Source organism: Misgurnus anguillicaudatus, chromosome 23 (assembly GCF_027580225.2).
Source record: "Misgurnus anguillicaudatus chromosome 23, ASM2758022v2, whole genome shotgun sequence".
Classification (NCBI taxonomy): Eukaryota; Metazoa; Chordata; class Actinopteri; order Cypriniformes; family Cobitidae; genus Misgurnus; species Misgurnus anguillicaudatus.
In genome coordinates this window covers 7831226-7844370 of record NC_073359.2, presented here as the reverse complement: position 1 = coordinate 7844370, position 13145 = coordinate 7831226, and the positions used below count along the sequence as shown (strand labels likewise).

Below are 13145 nucleotides of genomic sequence, written 5' to 3'. Positions count from 1 at the left end.
ATATGTAACACATGATCTTTCGATGTCATTGCGCAATTACGTGAGGTTGCGCTGGCTCGTCACACAGCTGAAGGAAAAAGAGAAGTTGTGGTTTAAAAGTGCATATTTTTTATTTTTCTGTCAAAAATGACAATCGTTTCGCTAGATAAGACCCTTATGCCTTGTTTGGGATCGTTAAGAGTCCTTTGAAACTGCAATTTTAAACTGCATTAAAACTAATAAGTGTCGGGGTCCATTAAAATGAGAAAAATCCTGGAATGTTTTCCTCAACAAAAAAAAAAACAATTTCTTCTCGACTGAACAAAGAAAGACAACATTTTGGATGACATGGTGTTGAGTAAATTATCTAGATTTTTTATAAGAAAATGGACTAATCCTTTAAGATTTTTCAAAAATTAAATGCAAATTTCTAACTTAAAATATGTTCGTAATATTTTAAACAATTTACAATCAAAGACTTTACCAGCACATCATTTTTTTGTAACATATTCAACTTTATTATACTTTATATAAACATACAAAAAAACAGCACAATGGCATTTCTTCTCATTTAATGACTCGTGAGTCCCGCTCATGTGTTCGATATTCAATGCCCATTACTCGGCTTTAATATCTTTCACAGTTTCATCATCAGGCTCCGCCCCCCATACCTGAACACGCCCTTCCATAGCAGTCAAAAGGCAGGGCTCCGTAGGGTGAAACGATAGTGATTGGACAACAGCTTTCCCAACAGGCAGTTTTAAAGTCAGAGAGCCCTAAAAACAAATTTCATGTTTTGAACTACAATTATTAATCTACAATTATTGTTATTTTCCTGCTCTGGGAATCTTACCTCCACCAGATCCCAGTAGTAAACACGACCGTCCTCTGAACAGCTGAGAACATGCGTGTCTTTATCAGACAGACAGCAATCGAGCTTATAGCCTTTGTTTACATGGCCTGTGTACCTGGGCATTACACAGATATAGATTCATTAAAGATTTACACAGGTTATAAAGAAGCAAATTCTCATTGTATTTCTATAGCACTGGTCCTGTTTTGTGTTGTACATACTCTCCCAGCATCTCCCCTGAGCTCTTGTCTATGAGACGCAGAGTCGAGTCCAAACTTGAGCTTAGCGTGCATTGTCCATCTCGACTAAAGCATACACAGGTGATGGGACCTGTAATAAATGACAAAAAAATCATAACAACAATAAACGTAATCTCATTTTATCATGTGAAACACAGGAAAAAATGCTCACTTCCAACGAAATCCACATGAAGCTGACCCATCCGCAAGTCATAACGCCTTATTCTGCCATCCACAGACCTAGAACATGACAAATATAGTCACTTTAATATTACCACATTTTAGACTTTACAAATGGAGCCAACGTTTTAGATTCCCACACACAAACTGTAGTTCTGTACACCTGAAGCCCTAATAAATTTAGTTTGGTTCTGACCCGGTTGCCAGCTCGTGCTCCGACACCTTCAGACTGCTGATTCCATCTCTGGCTTCGTCCAAGATCTGGATCGGCTCCATTCGTCTGGATCGAGTGTCCCAACACCGCACCGTACCATCAATAGAGCCTAAACAAAAAAACATACACAGATTTAGAGCTGTTGTTGTTGTTCGTTTAAATATAACTTTTTTCTTCCTTTACATCCATTTAACGCTGACATACCTGACAACACCACAGTCGCCTCCTCGTTGAACTGCACACAGTTCACTTTCTAGGAAATAAGTACAACAAGATGATGACAGTGAACAAATACCAAAAATAATATCAGCAGGCTAGTTTTAATATTTTTAAGTCTGCAAATTTGTTTTTGTTTTTCCATTTGATGTATTTATTTGTACCTCTACAAGCAATGTTATTAATTTCCACTGCTGTAAAATTAATTTAAAGGTGTAGTGTGTAAATTTTAGCAACATCTAGTGGTGAGGTGCTGGTGAATTGCAACCAACGGCTTCAGTCCACTGCTTACCCCTTGTTTTTTAATTTTCAATATTAAAATATGTTATTACCTTAACTAAGATTTGTTGATACTGGAGCGCGCTGCGACACTTCGATAGCATTTAGCTTAGCCCCATTCATTCAATGGTACCAATCAGAGATAAAGTTACAAGTGACCAAACACATCAACGTTTTTCCTATTTAAGACGAGTAGTTATACGAGCAAGTTTGGTGGTACAAAATAAAACGTAGCGCTTTTCTAAGCGGATTTAAAAGATGAACTATATTTTATGGCGTAATAGCACTTTTGGGAGTACTTCGACTCCGCGCAGTAACACCCTCCCTCTCCCATTATGAGAGGGAGAAGGGGAGCGGACTTTTCAGGCGAGTCGAAATACCCCAAAAGTGATATGCTGCGTCCGAAACCGCCTACTACATACTATATAGTACGCGAAAAGCAGTAGGCGAGGCGAGTAGTATGTCCGAATACATAGTATTCGAAAAACAGTATGCGAAAAGTACCCGGATGACCTACTACTTCCGGTTAGATTTTGCAGTGTGCATACGATGGACGCTTCACTATCCCATGATGCCCCGGACGAGGAGTTATCCAACGAAGAAGAGGCACGCTGCTGTTTTCGCGTGAGAAATGACATGACGTGATGACGACGTATGTCACGTGATGTAACAACATGGCGGATGTAGTACGTCCGAATCTCATTCATACTACCAGCATTCATACTATACAGTACCTACTGTTTTAACGCCAAGTAAGTAGGTACTTCATCTAATTCAGTACCTACTATACAGTATGCGGTTTCGGACGCAGCCATAGTCTGGTGGTTTCAGTCTTTGTGCTAAGCTAGGCTAGCGGGGCTGCGTCAGACAGAGTTACGGCATGCACGTAGATGAGAAGGCATGTATGGGCTTATCTAACCCTGGGGGATAGAGTAAATAAGCTAAAATCCCAAAAAGTTGGCATGTTCCTTTAAGTTTGGGGGTAGGATGAAAACAGCGCTCATCTGTCGAGATTTCTAGCCACAACTCCCTAGAAGGAACCATGATTACAATGAAAACCGTCTCACCCCGGCATGTCCGCGGAGTTTGCGTGTCACCTGCCCGCTGGCCACATCCCAGAGGATGACGGTCTTATCTGAACTGCACGAGCACAGCTGACTGTTGTCAAAAGAGCTAAAACCACAAGAGTTAGGCGTTTAATATAAACAACAACAGAACAATCCCCTAAATAAATGTAATACCATATAATACAAACACTTACGAGTCCACATCCAGCACCTCATATCCGTGACCGGTGTAATTCTTCAGGAGAGTCCCGCGACTGAGACTCCATAACTTCAAAGATTTATCACCGCCGCATGTCAACAGATAATTCCCATCAGCTGGATAAACACAGATACAGATACTCATCCACATTCTTATGAAAATTAACTATGACTTTACTATAATAAAATGTTTCTATTATTGTCCATTTAATTAGGAGACGCCATGAGACCGCTGTGTCAACAATTACCCGTTACTATTCTCAGCGCTAGTCACGATAGACCAATCAGAATCGCTTGCGCGTACTAAGCTATTTAAATAACAAAAACTACTGATATTTGAATGCATTATTAGTTTTTGTCGGTCGGATTTTTGAAACCAGACTTCTACCTTAAATGAAACTCACCGTTGAAGCGCACAGCTCTCACAGCGCCTTGCTGACAGTCTATAGTCCGGAGCAGATGCTTCGGCAGCTGAGGGCCCAGAGGACGCGGCTGTGGAAACGCCATTACTTTAATACAAGTGTAAACACATTTTTAATAACTAATGTGTTCATCTAAACCACGAGCTTGCATAAAATTTCTCTAGACTGCATCAAAACATTTCTTCTGTGAATGTGTAACGAAGTGATATGCTGCTGTGAGCGCCACCTGCTGTGTCGGCGACCACTAAAGTTTTCTTAAAGGAGTCATGTGAACCAATTTCATTTTTTCCTTTGTTTTAAGATTGTTAAAAGATGGGATAGGCCAACCAAAAATTACAATTCTGTCATAATTTGCCCTTGTGTTGTTTCTAAACCTGTATGAGCTTTTTTATTTTGATGATCACAAAAGAAGATATTTTAATAAATGATGGTAAGCATGCAGCTGATTATAACCATTGACTTCCATAGTAGGAAAACATATATTTAATATACTTTTGTGTTCATCAGAAAAAAATTAATTCATATAGGTTTAGAACAACATAAGGATGAGAAAATTATCACAGAATTTCATTTTTGGGTGAAGTGTCCCTTTAAAGCCCCCATGAAATTAAAATTAAACTTTTTTTCTTTCAGTATAAATATGTTAGGCTTAAGAATAAATATAAACTGGTATGGTTCAAAACACTGACAAAATCCTCATATAGAAGATATAAGCATTCAAAACCTACAGTTTGGCACATGCACTAAAAATGTCTAACATTTTTATGACATCATCCTACACATTTAACTTCCCATCAAATTTCCTGTCCAATCAAATGCGCTTTAGATGCAGAAGCATCCCGCTCTCTACGTTTTGTTACAGTGCATCTTTGCTGGACTGTGCCATAAATGAAATGCTATTGTTTTTTTTAAGAAGTAGGGTCTTTAGCTAAACTGACTTTACCACATCAAATAATGCTGCATATTCAAGATAAAATATTTATATATTACCTTTAATTGTGTTTATCAAAACCTTTTTTTTTTTTAAATCTGAAACACCAAGACTTATTGGAACCAAATGCCTACCAGTATAGCAGACTTATGTAGCGTTCACACCAGACGCAGAATAGGCGGCAAGCGCGAGTTATTTACATGTTAAGTCATGCAAAGATGTGAATAGGCATCCTGCGGCGCAGTAAGCGTGAATAGCACGCCATGAATGGCGTGAATGGCCAATAAAGGCACGTGTTGAAAAATCTGAACTTTAGCGGATTTTCGCACCATGTTAACCAATCAGGAGCTTGCCTAGCAGTGGCGTGATTACAGAAGAGAAAACAACCATAAAGGACAATCATCATCGCTACATGAGACATCTTCATACTACTACAGGAATTAAAAGGATCTTGTTTGTTAGAAATTGAGTGAGGAGGTCAAACAACCTGATAAGTTTACTCAATTTGAGCTATACAAGCCCCTCCCATGATGCGAATTTACATCTGAATGTCTCGAATGACTAGAATTTCACGCGTGGATGAAGCGAGTAAACTCAAAATGTTCAAGCGTCCAACTACGCTCAAATAGCGCGTTTTGACGCCTCTTGAGGCTAACAATATGTCATTACCATGTACAGAACTCTTGTTATTCATATATGCCTAGATAAATGCAGTATTTTTATTCTATGGCACCTTTAAATTGTGTAGGAACAATTAATTTAACCAAAATTCTGAGAGTAAAATAGATCATATCACACATACAATTCAAACATCATGCAATATGAATAATGTTCTGGACATCACACGTGTCAGTCACAACAACAATTGCATGACGTATTATTAATATCATGCACAGTCAGGATGTGATCAGTTGCTACATTGTATAACTTTGTATGAACCAAATTTGACATTTGCACCGACTGTAAAATTTAAAAAATACTAGCTAGTTAGCCGGATTATCACCTTTGCTAACTTGGCATGTTAAACAAAACTACAGAGGAAAAAAGCAAACAATGAATTAATAACAAAACCATTGGTGTTAAACTGAGATATGATTTAATGGTTGGATAGGTCCAAGTAGTATTACAAAAAACTGAAAAAGCTCTTAGACATTTCAAAATTGTTATTTACATCTGACCAGATACAAAAACAAACTTTCTAGCTCAATATGCACTACAAACTAATATTTTTTTTCTGTAAATGGCTGCTGCAAGTATTACATTTTACACAATAAATCTTAAAAACTGCAGGCATGCCATTTACAAACCAAAATAGAGATACAAAAATATCCCCCTCAAAATGTTTTATTTTTTCTTGCCCTTGCTAGGTTTGGCTAAGAGGGCAGGGTCGATCTGATCTGGTGTCAGTCCTCGGACGGAGAAAAGACGAGCAGCGCGTTCCTGCAGCGTTCCTCCGCATTTCATCCCTCTTTCCATCAGCTCTTTTTTCAGCCTCTCCAGACCCAAAACTTCCAACTCCTCCACCCCACTCACAGAGAGCAGATCCAGTGGCCCTTCCACCTAAATACAAAAATGAAAAGGTCAAGAGATCATAAACAAAACTTAAAAATGAACACCACCACCTTTGACAAAAGCAAATCTCACCACTTTCTCTATCTGACTGGGGCTCTCAGCTGGGGCTCTCTGTGGTTGTGTCTGTGGCACCTCCTCCTTTTCGGTGCTGCTGTTTTGCGTGATCTCATCTGTACTCTCCTTCTCCGTCTCTCTCTGCACCTCCTCCTTCTCTGTCTCTCTCTGCACCTCCTCCTTCTCTGTCTCCCTCTGCACCTCCTCCTTCTCTTGGCTGGGTGTTGGGGAGGTGGGTGCAGGACTGCAGGAGGAGCTGCTGGTACTGCTGGGTTGATCATGTGGTTCTGTACGGTCCTGCTCCCTGGTGGTGGATGTCAGCGAAGCAGGTTTGGGGACCTCATGGCTACAAGAAGCTTCAGAGCCTGAGGAAGAGGTAGAAGGAGATGCTTCGTTGTCGCTATCATCACTGCTTTCACCAGAAGAGCCCATGTCTTCCATTCCCCCTAGGCCAGTCCTATTGGAGTAATTAAATTCATTATTGTTGTTATTATTCATCAAAATTACATCATTAAGGGTTTCTTTACACTTACCACAAGCATGTTTTCTTTGCTTTCTTTTTGCTATCGGTTGGAGTCGGGCGCTTGCGACTCGGACCTTCGCCCGCCTGCACAAGCCCACTAGAAGAAGCCTGCATGCCTGAAGAATGTAAAGACATTTGGAAATTTAAGTAAGATTTTTTTTCTCAGTAGCAAGACTTAAAGGGATAGTTCACCCGAAAATTAAAATTCTGTCATCATGTTTTTACAAACCTGTATACATTTCTTTGTTCTGATGAACACAAAGGAAATATTTTAAGGAATGTTTGTAACCAAAACAATCAGAGGCCCCATTGACTTCTATAGTAGGTATAAAGAATACTATGGAAGTGAATGGTGCTTCTGATCCCAAGTTACCTTTTAATACTGAATCCTCCAGTCTCTCAGAGAGGTCGTGGCATTGCTGCTCATAATCGGTGTCTGTAAAATAATGTTTCGGCTCTGCCAGTTTCCTCTGAATGCGCTCCAAGCGCCGCTGCTCCTTCTCTGCCTCTCGGTCCGCCTGCTTTTTCAACCAATCTGCCATTCTGCACGAAACAAACACATGCTTATCCAATCCACCCAAGTATGTTACACACTTGTGATTAATGGTGATCTAATGTTAAAAATCATAAAACATCAAACATATAATCCTCAACATTACTGTTTCTCATGGTTGACATCCCGAAGTCTTCTTCCGCTCAGATCTCTGCAGGCCTCACGGTTTGTTGTCTTTTCAATTTGTGCACCGAGGGCCCTCAGCATAGAGCCGAAACCTACAGAAAAAAATTACATTAAAATTAAAAATTAAAACACCACCTTGGAAACACAATGCCTTTTAATAAAGTGAATCAGATGGTAATACCATATCATCATAATGATAACCATACTCGTATACCAAGGTAAGTATCGTGGTACTTTTGTTAGTGTATAACAATAAAAAAAATAACTGTAGCAATATATTTGGTATTTCTTAAAACGTCATATTAAATGTTGAAGACTGAATGTAGTGTTAATCTGTTAATATCGAGTTACCTCCTTTGCCCCCACATAACCGAGGCTCCACGCGATAAACCACTCCGGACTGAAGCAAGTCATTACTGTCAGATATGCGTCCATTATTCGTCACATAAAAGTCTGTGAAAGAAAGAGCCTGAGAGAAAAAAAACATTTGAAGATTACATTAACAATCATTATTAAAGAAACTAACAAACAACCGTTAAACGTACAACGCACTCTCAGATTAACACATTTTAGATTAACGCTAAACTCTTCTCACCTCTTTAGTAATAAAATGATCAATCAGATCACTGACAGTCGAGTTCACACCGATGGTGAGATTAATAAACCTCAAATCAGGGGAAACGACAAAGAGCTCCATATTTTCCTCCTCTTCTTTGCCCGTTCTAGAAGACGTGTTTATAAACTTCCGGGTAAACCTGTGACGTACTTTGACGCAACTACGGAATCCGAGAGAATTTAAATGGTCAGTTGCGTAAATAAAAGTTTTTTAATGTCTCCTTATGCTCGGGTTCTTCTAAGAAAACAGTAAAATATCTCTGTTGTTACAATGAATTATTTTATTATAAAATGAACTGGTTTAATAATGAAGCTTCGAATCAAATGAACCATTTACTTCGAAAATTGATTCAGTTTTTCGAAGCGTGCGAAACACCACACACGCTGGCGACACCTGCTGGTCAAAATAGTGTTAAAGCAGCTCTGTCCAAACAGTTTACACTTTATTTTACAAAATAATTTCAGGATTTGTATTAAAATATGTTTAACATAATTAAGACATAATTATAAGTGTATTATGCGATTTTAGTTTTATTTAGGGCAAACAAATTATTAAAACTATCTCCCCTTTTAATTATGCACATTTTTGTCATTTAATCTAAAAGTAGACAAATGGTAGTGTTATTAGTCAGAAGGGTGCATGTTTTATGAACCTGCATAATAAAACTGAACCGAGTTCACCTAACCATATTAGACACTGGTCATTTGTGATCAACTCCCCCTAGTGGTGAACCATCGGATTTTCGAAACAGTTATGACGTAATGAAGCCTCGTTTGCTAAAATCAGTTTGATACACGCTCCGAACCAATTGATTCGAAACAAAAGATTCGTAAAAGTTTCGAAGCCTCATGAAGAAATGCAAAACTGCAAAAAAATGATTTTCAAAAAAAAAAAATTCGTAGTATTTTTGTCCTGTTTTCAGCAAAAACACCCAAAAATTCCCAAATTAAGATGCTTCTTCTTGATGAATTTTTTTTTGTTATTTTTACTGAAAACAAGACCGAAAAGCATTTTTTGCAGGCACTTATTTTTATTTGTATGTTGTTGTTAAATTAAATTGCTTTGTATTATATTATGTTATTCATTTTCAGTGTTTCCTTTTTTTGTAAACATAGCTGAATGCCTGCTTTAATTTTTTATGTTTTAATTTGAACTTTTATTTTGTATTCCTTGTCCTCATCTTCGGACATAGAAGCATGTAAAATGCCTGTAGCTGTTAAAAACTGTTAATAAATACATTACAATAGTTAAAATCATAATAACATAAATGTAACATTTTACTTTAAAATACTTTCAGAACCGTTTTTAAAACTACGTTCCCAGAATGCTCTGCTCTCCGTGACGTTTCAAAATGGCGGCGCTCTGTAAAGTGGTGTACAACGTGAGAGTCAGATCGACTTTACTGCCAAAACCTTGCGTTTTAACCACACTCAAATCACTATGTAGCTCCAACGTGAGTGGATCTACTGGAGAAGATAAAGGCACGGATGATAAATCAGCCGAGAGGGTAAAGGGCGGGTTTGCAACCGCGTACGATCAGCATTCAGACCTCCAGCAGAAGGGCGATCGGGACGCAGCAGTGCGATCGGTGAGATCCAAGGATGAAACTTCGTTTATATCGCTCTTACGACATTCATCGCTCATGCAAATGGGTCCAGCCAAAGACAAGATCGTCACTGGGAAAATCGTTCACATCGTCAATGACGATTTATATATAGATTTCGGTGGGAAGTTCCACTGTGTGTGTAAGAGGCCCTCTGTGGACGGACAGAGGTACCAGAGAGGCAGCAGGGTGAGGTTGAGATTGGAGGATCTGGAGTTGACCTCACGGTTCCTGGGAGCGACCACGGACACGACGTTGCTGGAGGCGGACGCTACTTTACTCGGACTGTTGGAGAGCAGAGATGCCAAGGCGAAGGAGTAGTTGCCACGGAGACCACTGAGATTGAACTGTGTGTGGATGGACTTTTTATTGTGTTGTGTAAGATATTAAATGGATAATTTCACCTTTTATCTGGAATGGATTATTGGTTATTATGAACACATGAGATGGCCAAATAAGACAACTACATGTTACGGTTTATTATGGTTGTGTTGACTAAACTAAAGGCAAAACTGGTTGTCACTACCAGTGTAGTAACAATGTATCTCCCTGCAATTTTTTTTTATTACAAATACCATTATAAAACATCAACTGTTTAATAAAAAAAAATTTGTGAGTATTTTTGGACTCATAACTTTAGGGTTCCCAATGCTATTCTCATTGTAACCATTAAATCCATTACATTTTTTTCTAAAAATGTTTTTTTCCAGGGCTACGGCACTTGTATAATAATTACATATAGTATAACAAGACAAGTGACAAATAAGACAAGTTCATTTTCAAGTCATTTATTTTTGGTTTATATTAAGATGCACACATAAAAAGAAAAACATTCACAGAATTCCCTGAATATCCTACAATAGCTTAGTTAATGTTTTTAATAATAATTCATTTAACAGTTTCACAGTGATTAAATATTAAATCATAACACTGACATGACATTCTGCATCTTAAATGACAATTCTTTAAGAGATCAAGGCCATATTGGTGCAAAATTCAAAGGCTAATAAGTTTAACTATCAAGTATATCACACTACATACTGTAATGCATTTTTGTTAGGTAAATATAGTAGAGATGCAATATAAATTTTTTTCACCAATAGCTGGTTATTCAGACCAACTATCGGCCAATACTTTGGTGGTTATGTTAACTAAATTTAGTTATGCATTAACTAAATTCAGATGATAAAATGTTCTGAATGTTATTCATTCATATAATGACCATTGAAACTAGTGATGTTTCTTTACATTATCTATGCACAAATTAATTGCATTTTTCTGTTCTCTTTGATTGACAGATTATATCAGCCATATGTTTTAGCTGATAGTGTGCAAAATAGCTTTTTTGCCTATACCGATTATTGGCTGATATATTGGTGCATCTCTAAAATTTAGGGTTAGTGGCATGCAGTTTAACATAAAGCGTTAATTTGCTTTGCGATATATAAATTCATTTTATAGTTATATTCATGTAGTGATGATCAGTTCTATTTTTGTAATTGCATAATAAGGATGTCCTTAAAGCAAAAGCTACCAGTACACTGCAAACTTAGTATTTTTGTCTTGTTTTCAGTACAAATGACAAAATACGCAGCACTTTTTCCTATACTGATCTGATTTCAATACCTGAATTCTGAGTATCATCCGATCCAAAATTTTTCTTTATTTATTTAGAATTGTGTGTGTGTATACACGCATAAATATATATATTTATACCACGGGTCTGTTGAATGCTGTATTCTGATTGGCTGAGAAAAGTTCCGTGGGTATGCATTAATTTCAAATAACCGCACACGTAACTTGTCAATTGTCTTAAAAATAGGCACCAGAGCAATGTTTGTGGTAACTGTGGTATAAGAGGAATAACTGACTCCGGTCCTTTGAATTATTTGAAAATAATGCACACCCACGGTGTAACTTGGGTGTGCATTATTTTCTTATTATTCAATGGCCTTTTTTCGCATAAAGCTGTTGAATATATTAGGAAGACTTTGAATATAGTATATAAAAATGTTTATGGTGCTTTTATAATAGTCTTGACTTTTCTACCATGACAGTAACAACCACGAGTAACGCACAGTATCGGATTTAGATCTGCCCCGTTAGTCCAAAACCTGATCCAGCAAAAAAGGTCCAGATTGGCCCAATACCCAACTCAAGTATAGGATCGGCCTACCCCTACACTGCAAAAAATGATTTTCAAGAAAAATGTTCTTAGTATTTTTGTCTTGTTTTCAGTAAAAAAAAAAAAAAAATCTTAAATTGGGATGCCCCCTCCCGATGACCAAAACGACCCAAGAAAATAAGTCTAGTTTTTAGACAAAAATATCAAATGTAAGCGCTTTTGTGCATAAAACAAGCAAAAAATGTTAAATTTAAATTTGTTTAAGAAAAATGTTCAAGGTTTTTTTACCTACCCCACTAGACGATTTTTTTGCTTGTTTTATGCACAAAAGCACTTAGATTTGATATCTTTGGTTTAAAAACCAGACTTATTTTCCTGGGTCGCCCCGCTCATCAAGAAAAAGCATCCTAATCCAGGAACTCTTAGATATTTTTACTGAAAACAAGACGACAAATACTAAGAATTTTTTTCTTGAAAATAATTTTTTGCAGTTTAGTTCAAATATCTAAAAAAAATAATTTAAGATGCATTTTCTTTATGAGCAAAATGACCCAAGAAAACTTACCCAATTTTTAGACAAAAAATATCAAATGTAAGTGCCTTTGTCCATAAAACAAGCAAAATAGGGTAAGCAAAAAATCTTGAACATTTTTCTTAAACACTAAATTCAAGAAAAATGTAAGAAAATTTTGCTTACCCCATTGGCAAGTTTTTTTGCTTGTTTTATGCACAAAATCATTTAAACTTGCCGTCTCTGGTCCACAAACCAGACTTACCTTCCCGGGTTGTTTTGCTCATCAAGAAAAAGCATCTTAATTTAAGAATTTTGAAATATTTTTACTGAAAACAAGACAAAAATACTAAGAATTTTTTTCTTGAAAATAATTTTTTGCAGTGTAGACTTATTTTCATTTTTTATTAAATTTTTTTGCTCATCAAGAAATACATCTTGATTTAAGAATTTTTCGATATTTGTACCGAAAACAAGACAAAAATACTAAGAAAGTATTTTTTTGCAGTGTATTAGTTAGGTTGGGTGTGTTTTTAAGGCAGTATGTTATGTATTGCTTTGGCATCCTTTGGTGTAATGGCTTTAAAGCTGTAGTTGTGGTTGTGATTTTGGCCCTTCTTGTTTAGCATTAAATGATCTTCTCCACCAACATAATCTCATGGCAATTCGTATGTATTTTACGAGGTGGCTAATTCGTTATAATTTGTACAAGCATTTTTTGTATGATTTGCTTTTGCCCGTGACGTTGTTCGTAGGGGCGGGGTATCATTATTGTTTTTTAATAATCGTACGTTTTTGTACGATTCACGTGTGAAATAAATCCCGCGAGGTCAGGTTGTTTCCACACATCAACCACACATGGTCATGTACAGCCACTGTTAAGA

At 37.1% G+C, this 13145-nt stretch overlaps 4 protein-coding genes across 6 annotated transcripts in view; 1 reads left to right on the top strand and 3 right to left on the bottom strand.

Annotated features, from left to right (window-relative positions):
• Nucleotides 1–468: 468 nt before the first annotated feature.
• wdr83 (WD repeat domain containing 83) lies at nt 469–3865 on the bottom strand. The gene is made up of 9 exons (XM_073861862.1): nt 3630–3865; nt 3222–3342; nt 3028–3133; nt 1670–1718; nt 1448–1574; nt 1244–1311; nt 1054–1162; nt 833–947; nt 469–755 (listed from the first exon to the last, which is right to left on the bottom strand). Exons 1-9 carry the CDS (start codon nt 3730–3732, stop codon nt 597–599), a joined length of 957 nt encoding a protein of 318 aa, XP_073717963.1. The 5' UTR covers nt 3733–3865; the 3' UTR covers nt 469–596.
• Nucleotides 3866–5651: 1786 nt separating this feature from the next.
• Nucleotides 5652–8179, bottom strand: sde2 (SDE2 telomere maintenance homolog (S. pombe)). Of its 2 annotated transcripts, XM_073862216.1 has the most exons (8): nt 8002–8179; nt 7758–7875; nt 7387–7498; nt 7101–7270; nt 6738–6843; nt 6406–6661; nt 6223–6351; nt 5652–6138 (listed from the first exon to the last, which is right to left on the bottom strand). In XM_073862216.1, exons 1-8 carry the CDS (start codon nt 8101–8103, stop codon nt 5923–5925), a joined length of 1209 nt encoding a protein of 402 aa, XP_073718317.1. In that variant the 5' UTR covers nt 8104–8179; the 3' UTR covers nt 5652–5922. The 2 variants fall into 2 exon arrangements, with proteins under 2 accessions (XP_073718317.1, XP_055074440.2); XM_055218465.2 differs by having other exon boundaries at nt 6223–6661; nt 8002–8176.
• Nucleotides 8180–9316: 1137 nt separating this feature from the next.
• On the top strand, nt 9317–10033 carry mrps28 (mitochondrial ribosomal protein S28). The gene has a single exon (XM_055216918.2). The coding sequence runs from the start codon at nt 9374–9376 to the stop codon at nt 9944–9946; it is 573 nt and encodes a 190-aa protein (XP_055072893.2). The 5' UTR covers nt 9317–9373; the 3' UTR covers nt 9947–10033.
• A 2511-nt stretch (nt 10034–12544) lies between these two features.
• capn1b (calpain 1, (mu/I) large subunit b) overlaps nt 12545–13145 on the bottom strand; it is a 29031-nt gene continuing 28430 nt past the window's right edge. For both annotated transcript variants that reach the window (XM_073862214.1, XM_073862215.1), the window contains one exon: nt 12545–13136. In XM_073862214.1, the coding sequence (XP_073718315.1) occupies nt 13110–13136 (27 nt within the window). In that variant the 3' untranslated portion in view covers nt 12545–13109. The remainder of the gene's footprint in view (nt 13137–13145) is intronic.

What these genes read in the sequence shown, in the direction of transcription:
- mrps28 (XM_055216918.2), top strand. Translation starts at nt 9,374, where the DNA reads ATGGCGGCGCTCTGTAAAGTGGTGTACAACGTGAGAGTCAGATCGACT.
- sde2 (XM_055218465.2), bottom strand. Translation starts at nt 8,103, where the DNA reads ATGGAGCTCTTTGTCGTTTCCCCTGATTTGAGGTTTATTAATCTCACC. An exon ending in GTTATGTGGGGGCAAAGGAG is followed by an intron (nt 7,499 to 7,757) that starts GTAACTCGATAT and finishes TTTTTTCTGTAG; the next exon opens with GTTTCGGCTCTATGCTGAGG. An exon ending in CCAGTCAGATAGAGAAAGTG is followed by an intron (nt 6,139 to 6,222) that starts GTGAGATTTGCT and finishes TTTTGTATTTAG; the next exon opens with GTGGAAGGGCCACTGGATCT.
- wdr83 (XM_073861862.1), bottom strand. Translation starts at nt 3,732, where the DNA reads ATGGCGTTTCCACAGCCGCGTCCTCTGGGCCCTCAGCTGCCGAAGCAT. An exon ending in AACTCCGCGGACATGCCGGG is followed by an intron (nt 1,719 to 3,027) that starts GTGAGACGGTTT and finishes CTTATTTCCTAG; the next exon opens with AAAGTGAACTGTGTGCAGTT. An exon ending in GAGCACGAGCTGGCAACCGG is followed by an intron (nt 1,312 to 1,447) that starts GTCAGAACCAAA and finishes GTCATGTTCTAG; the next exon opens with GTCTGTGGATGGCAGAATAA.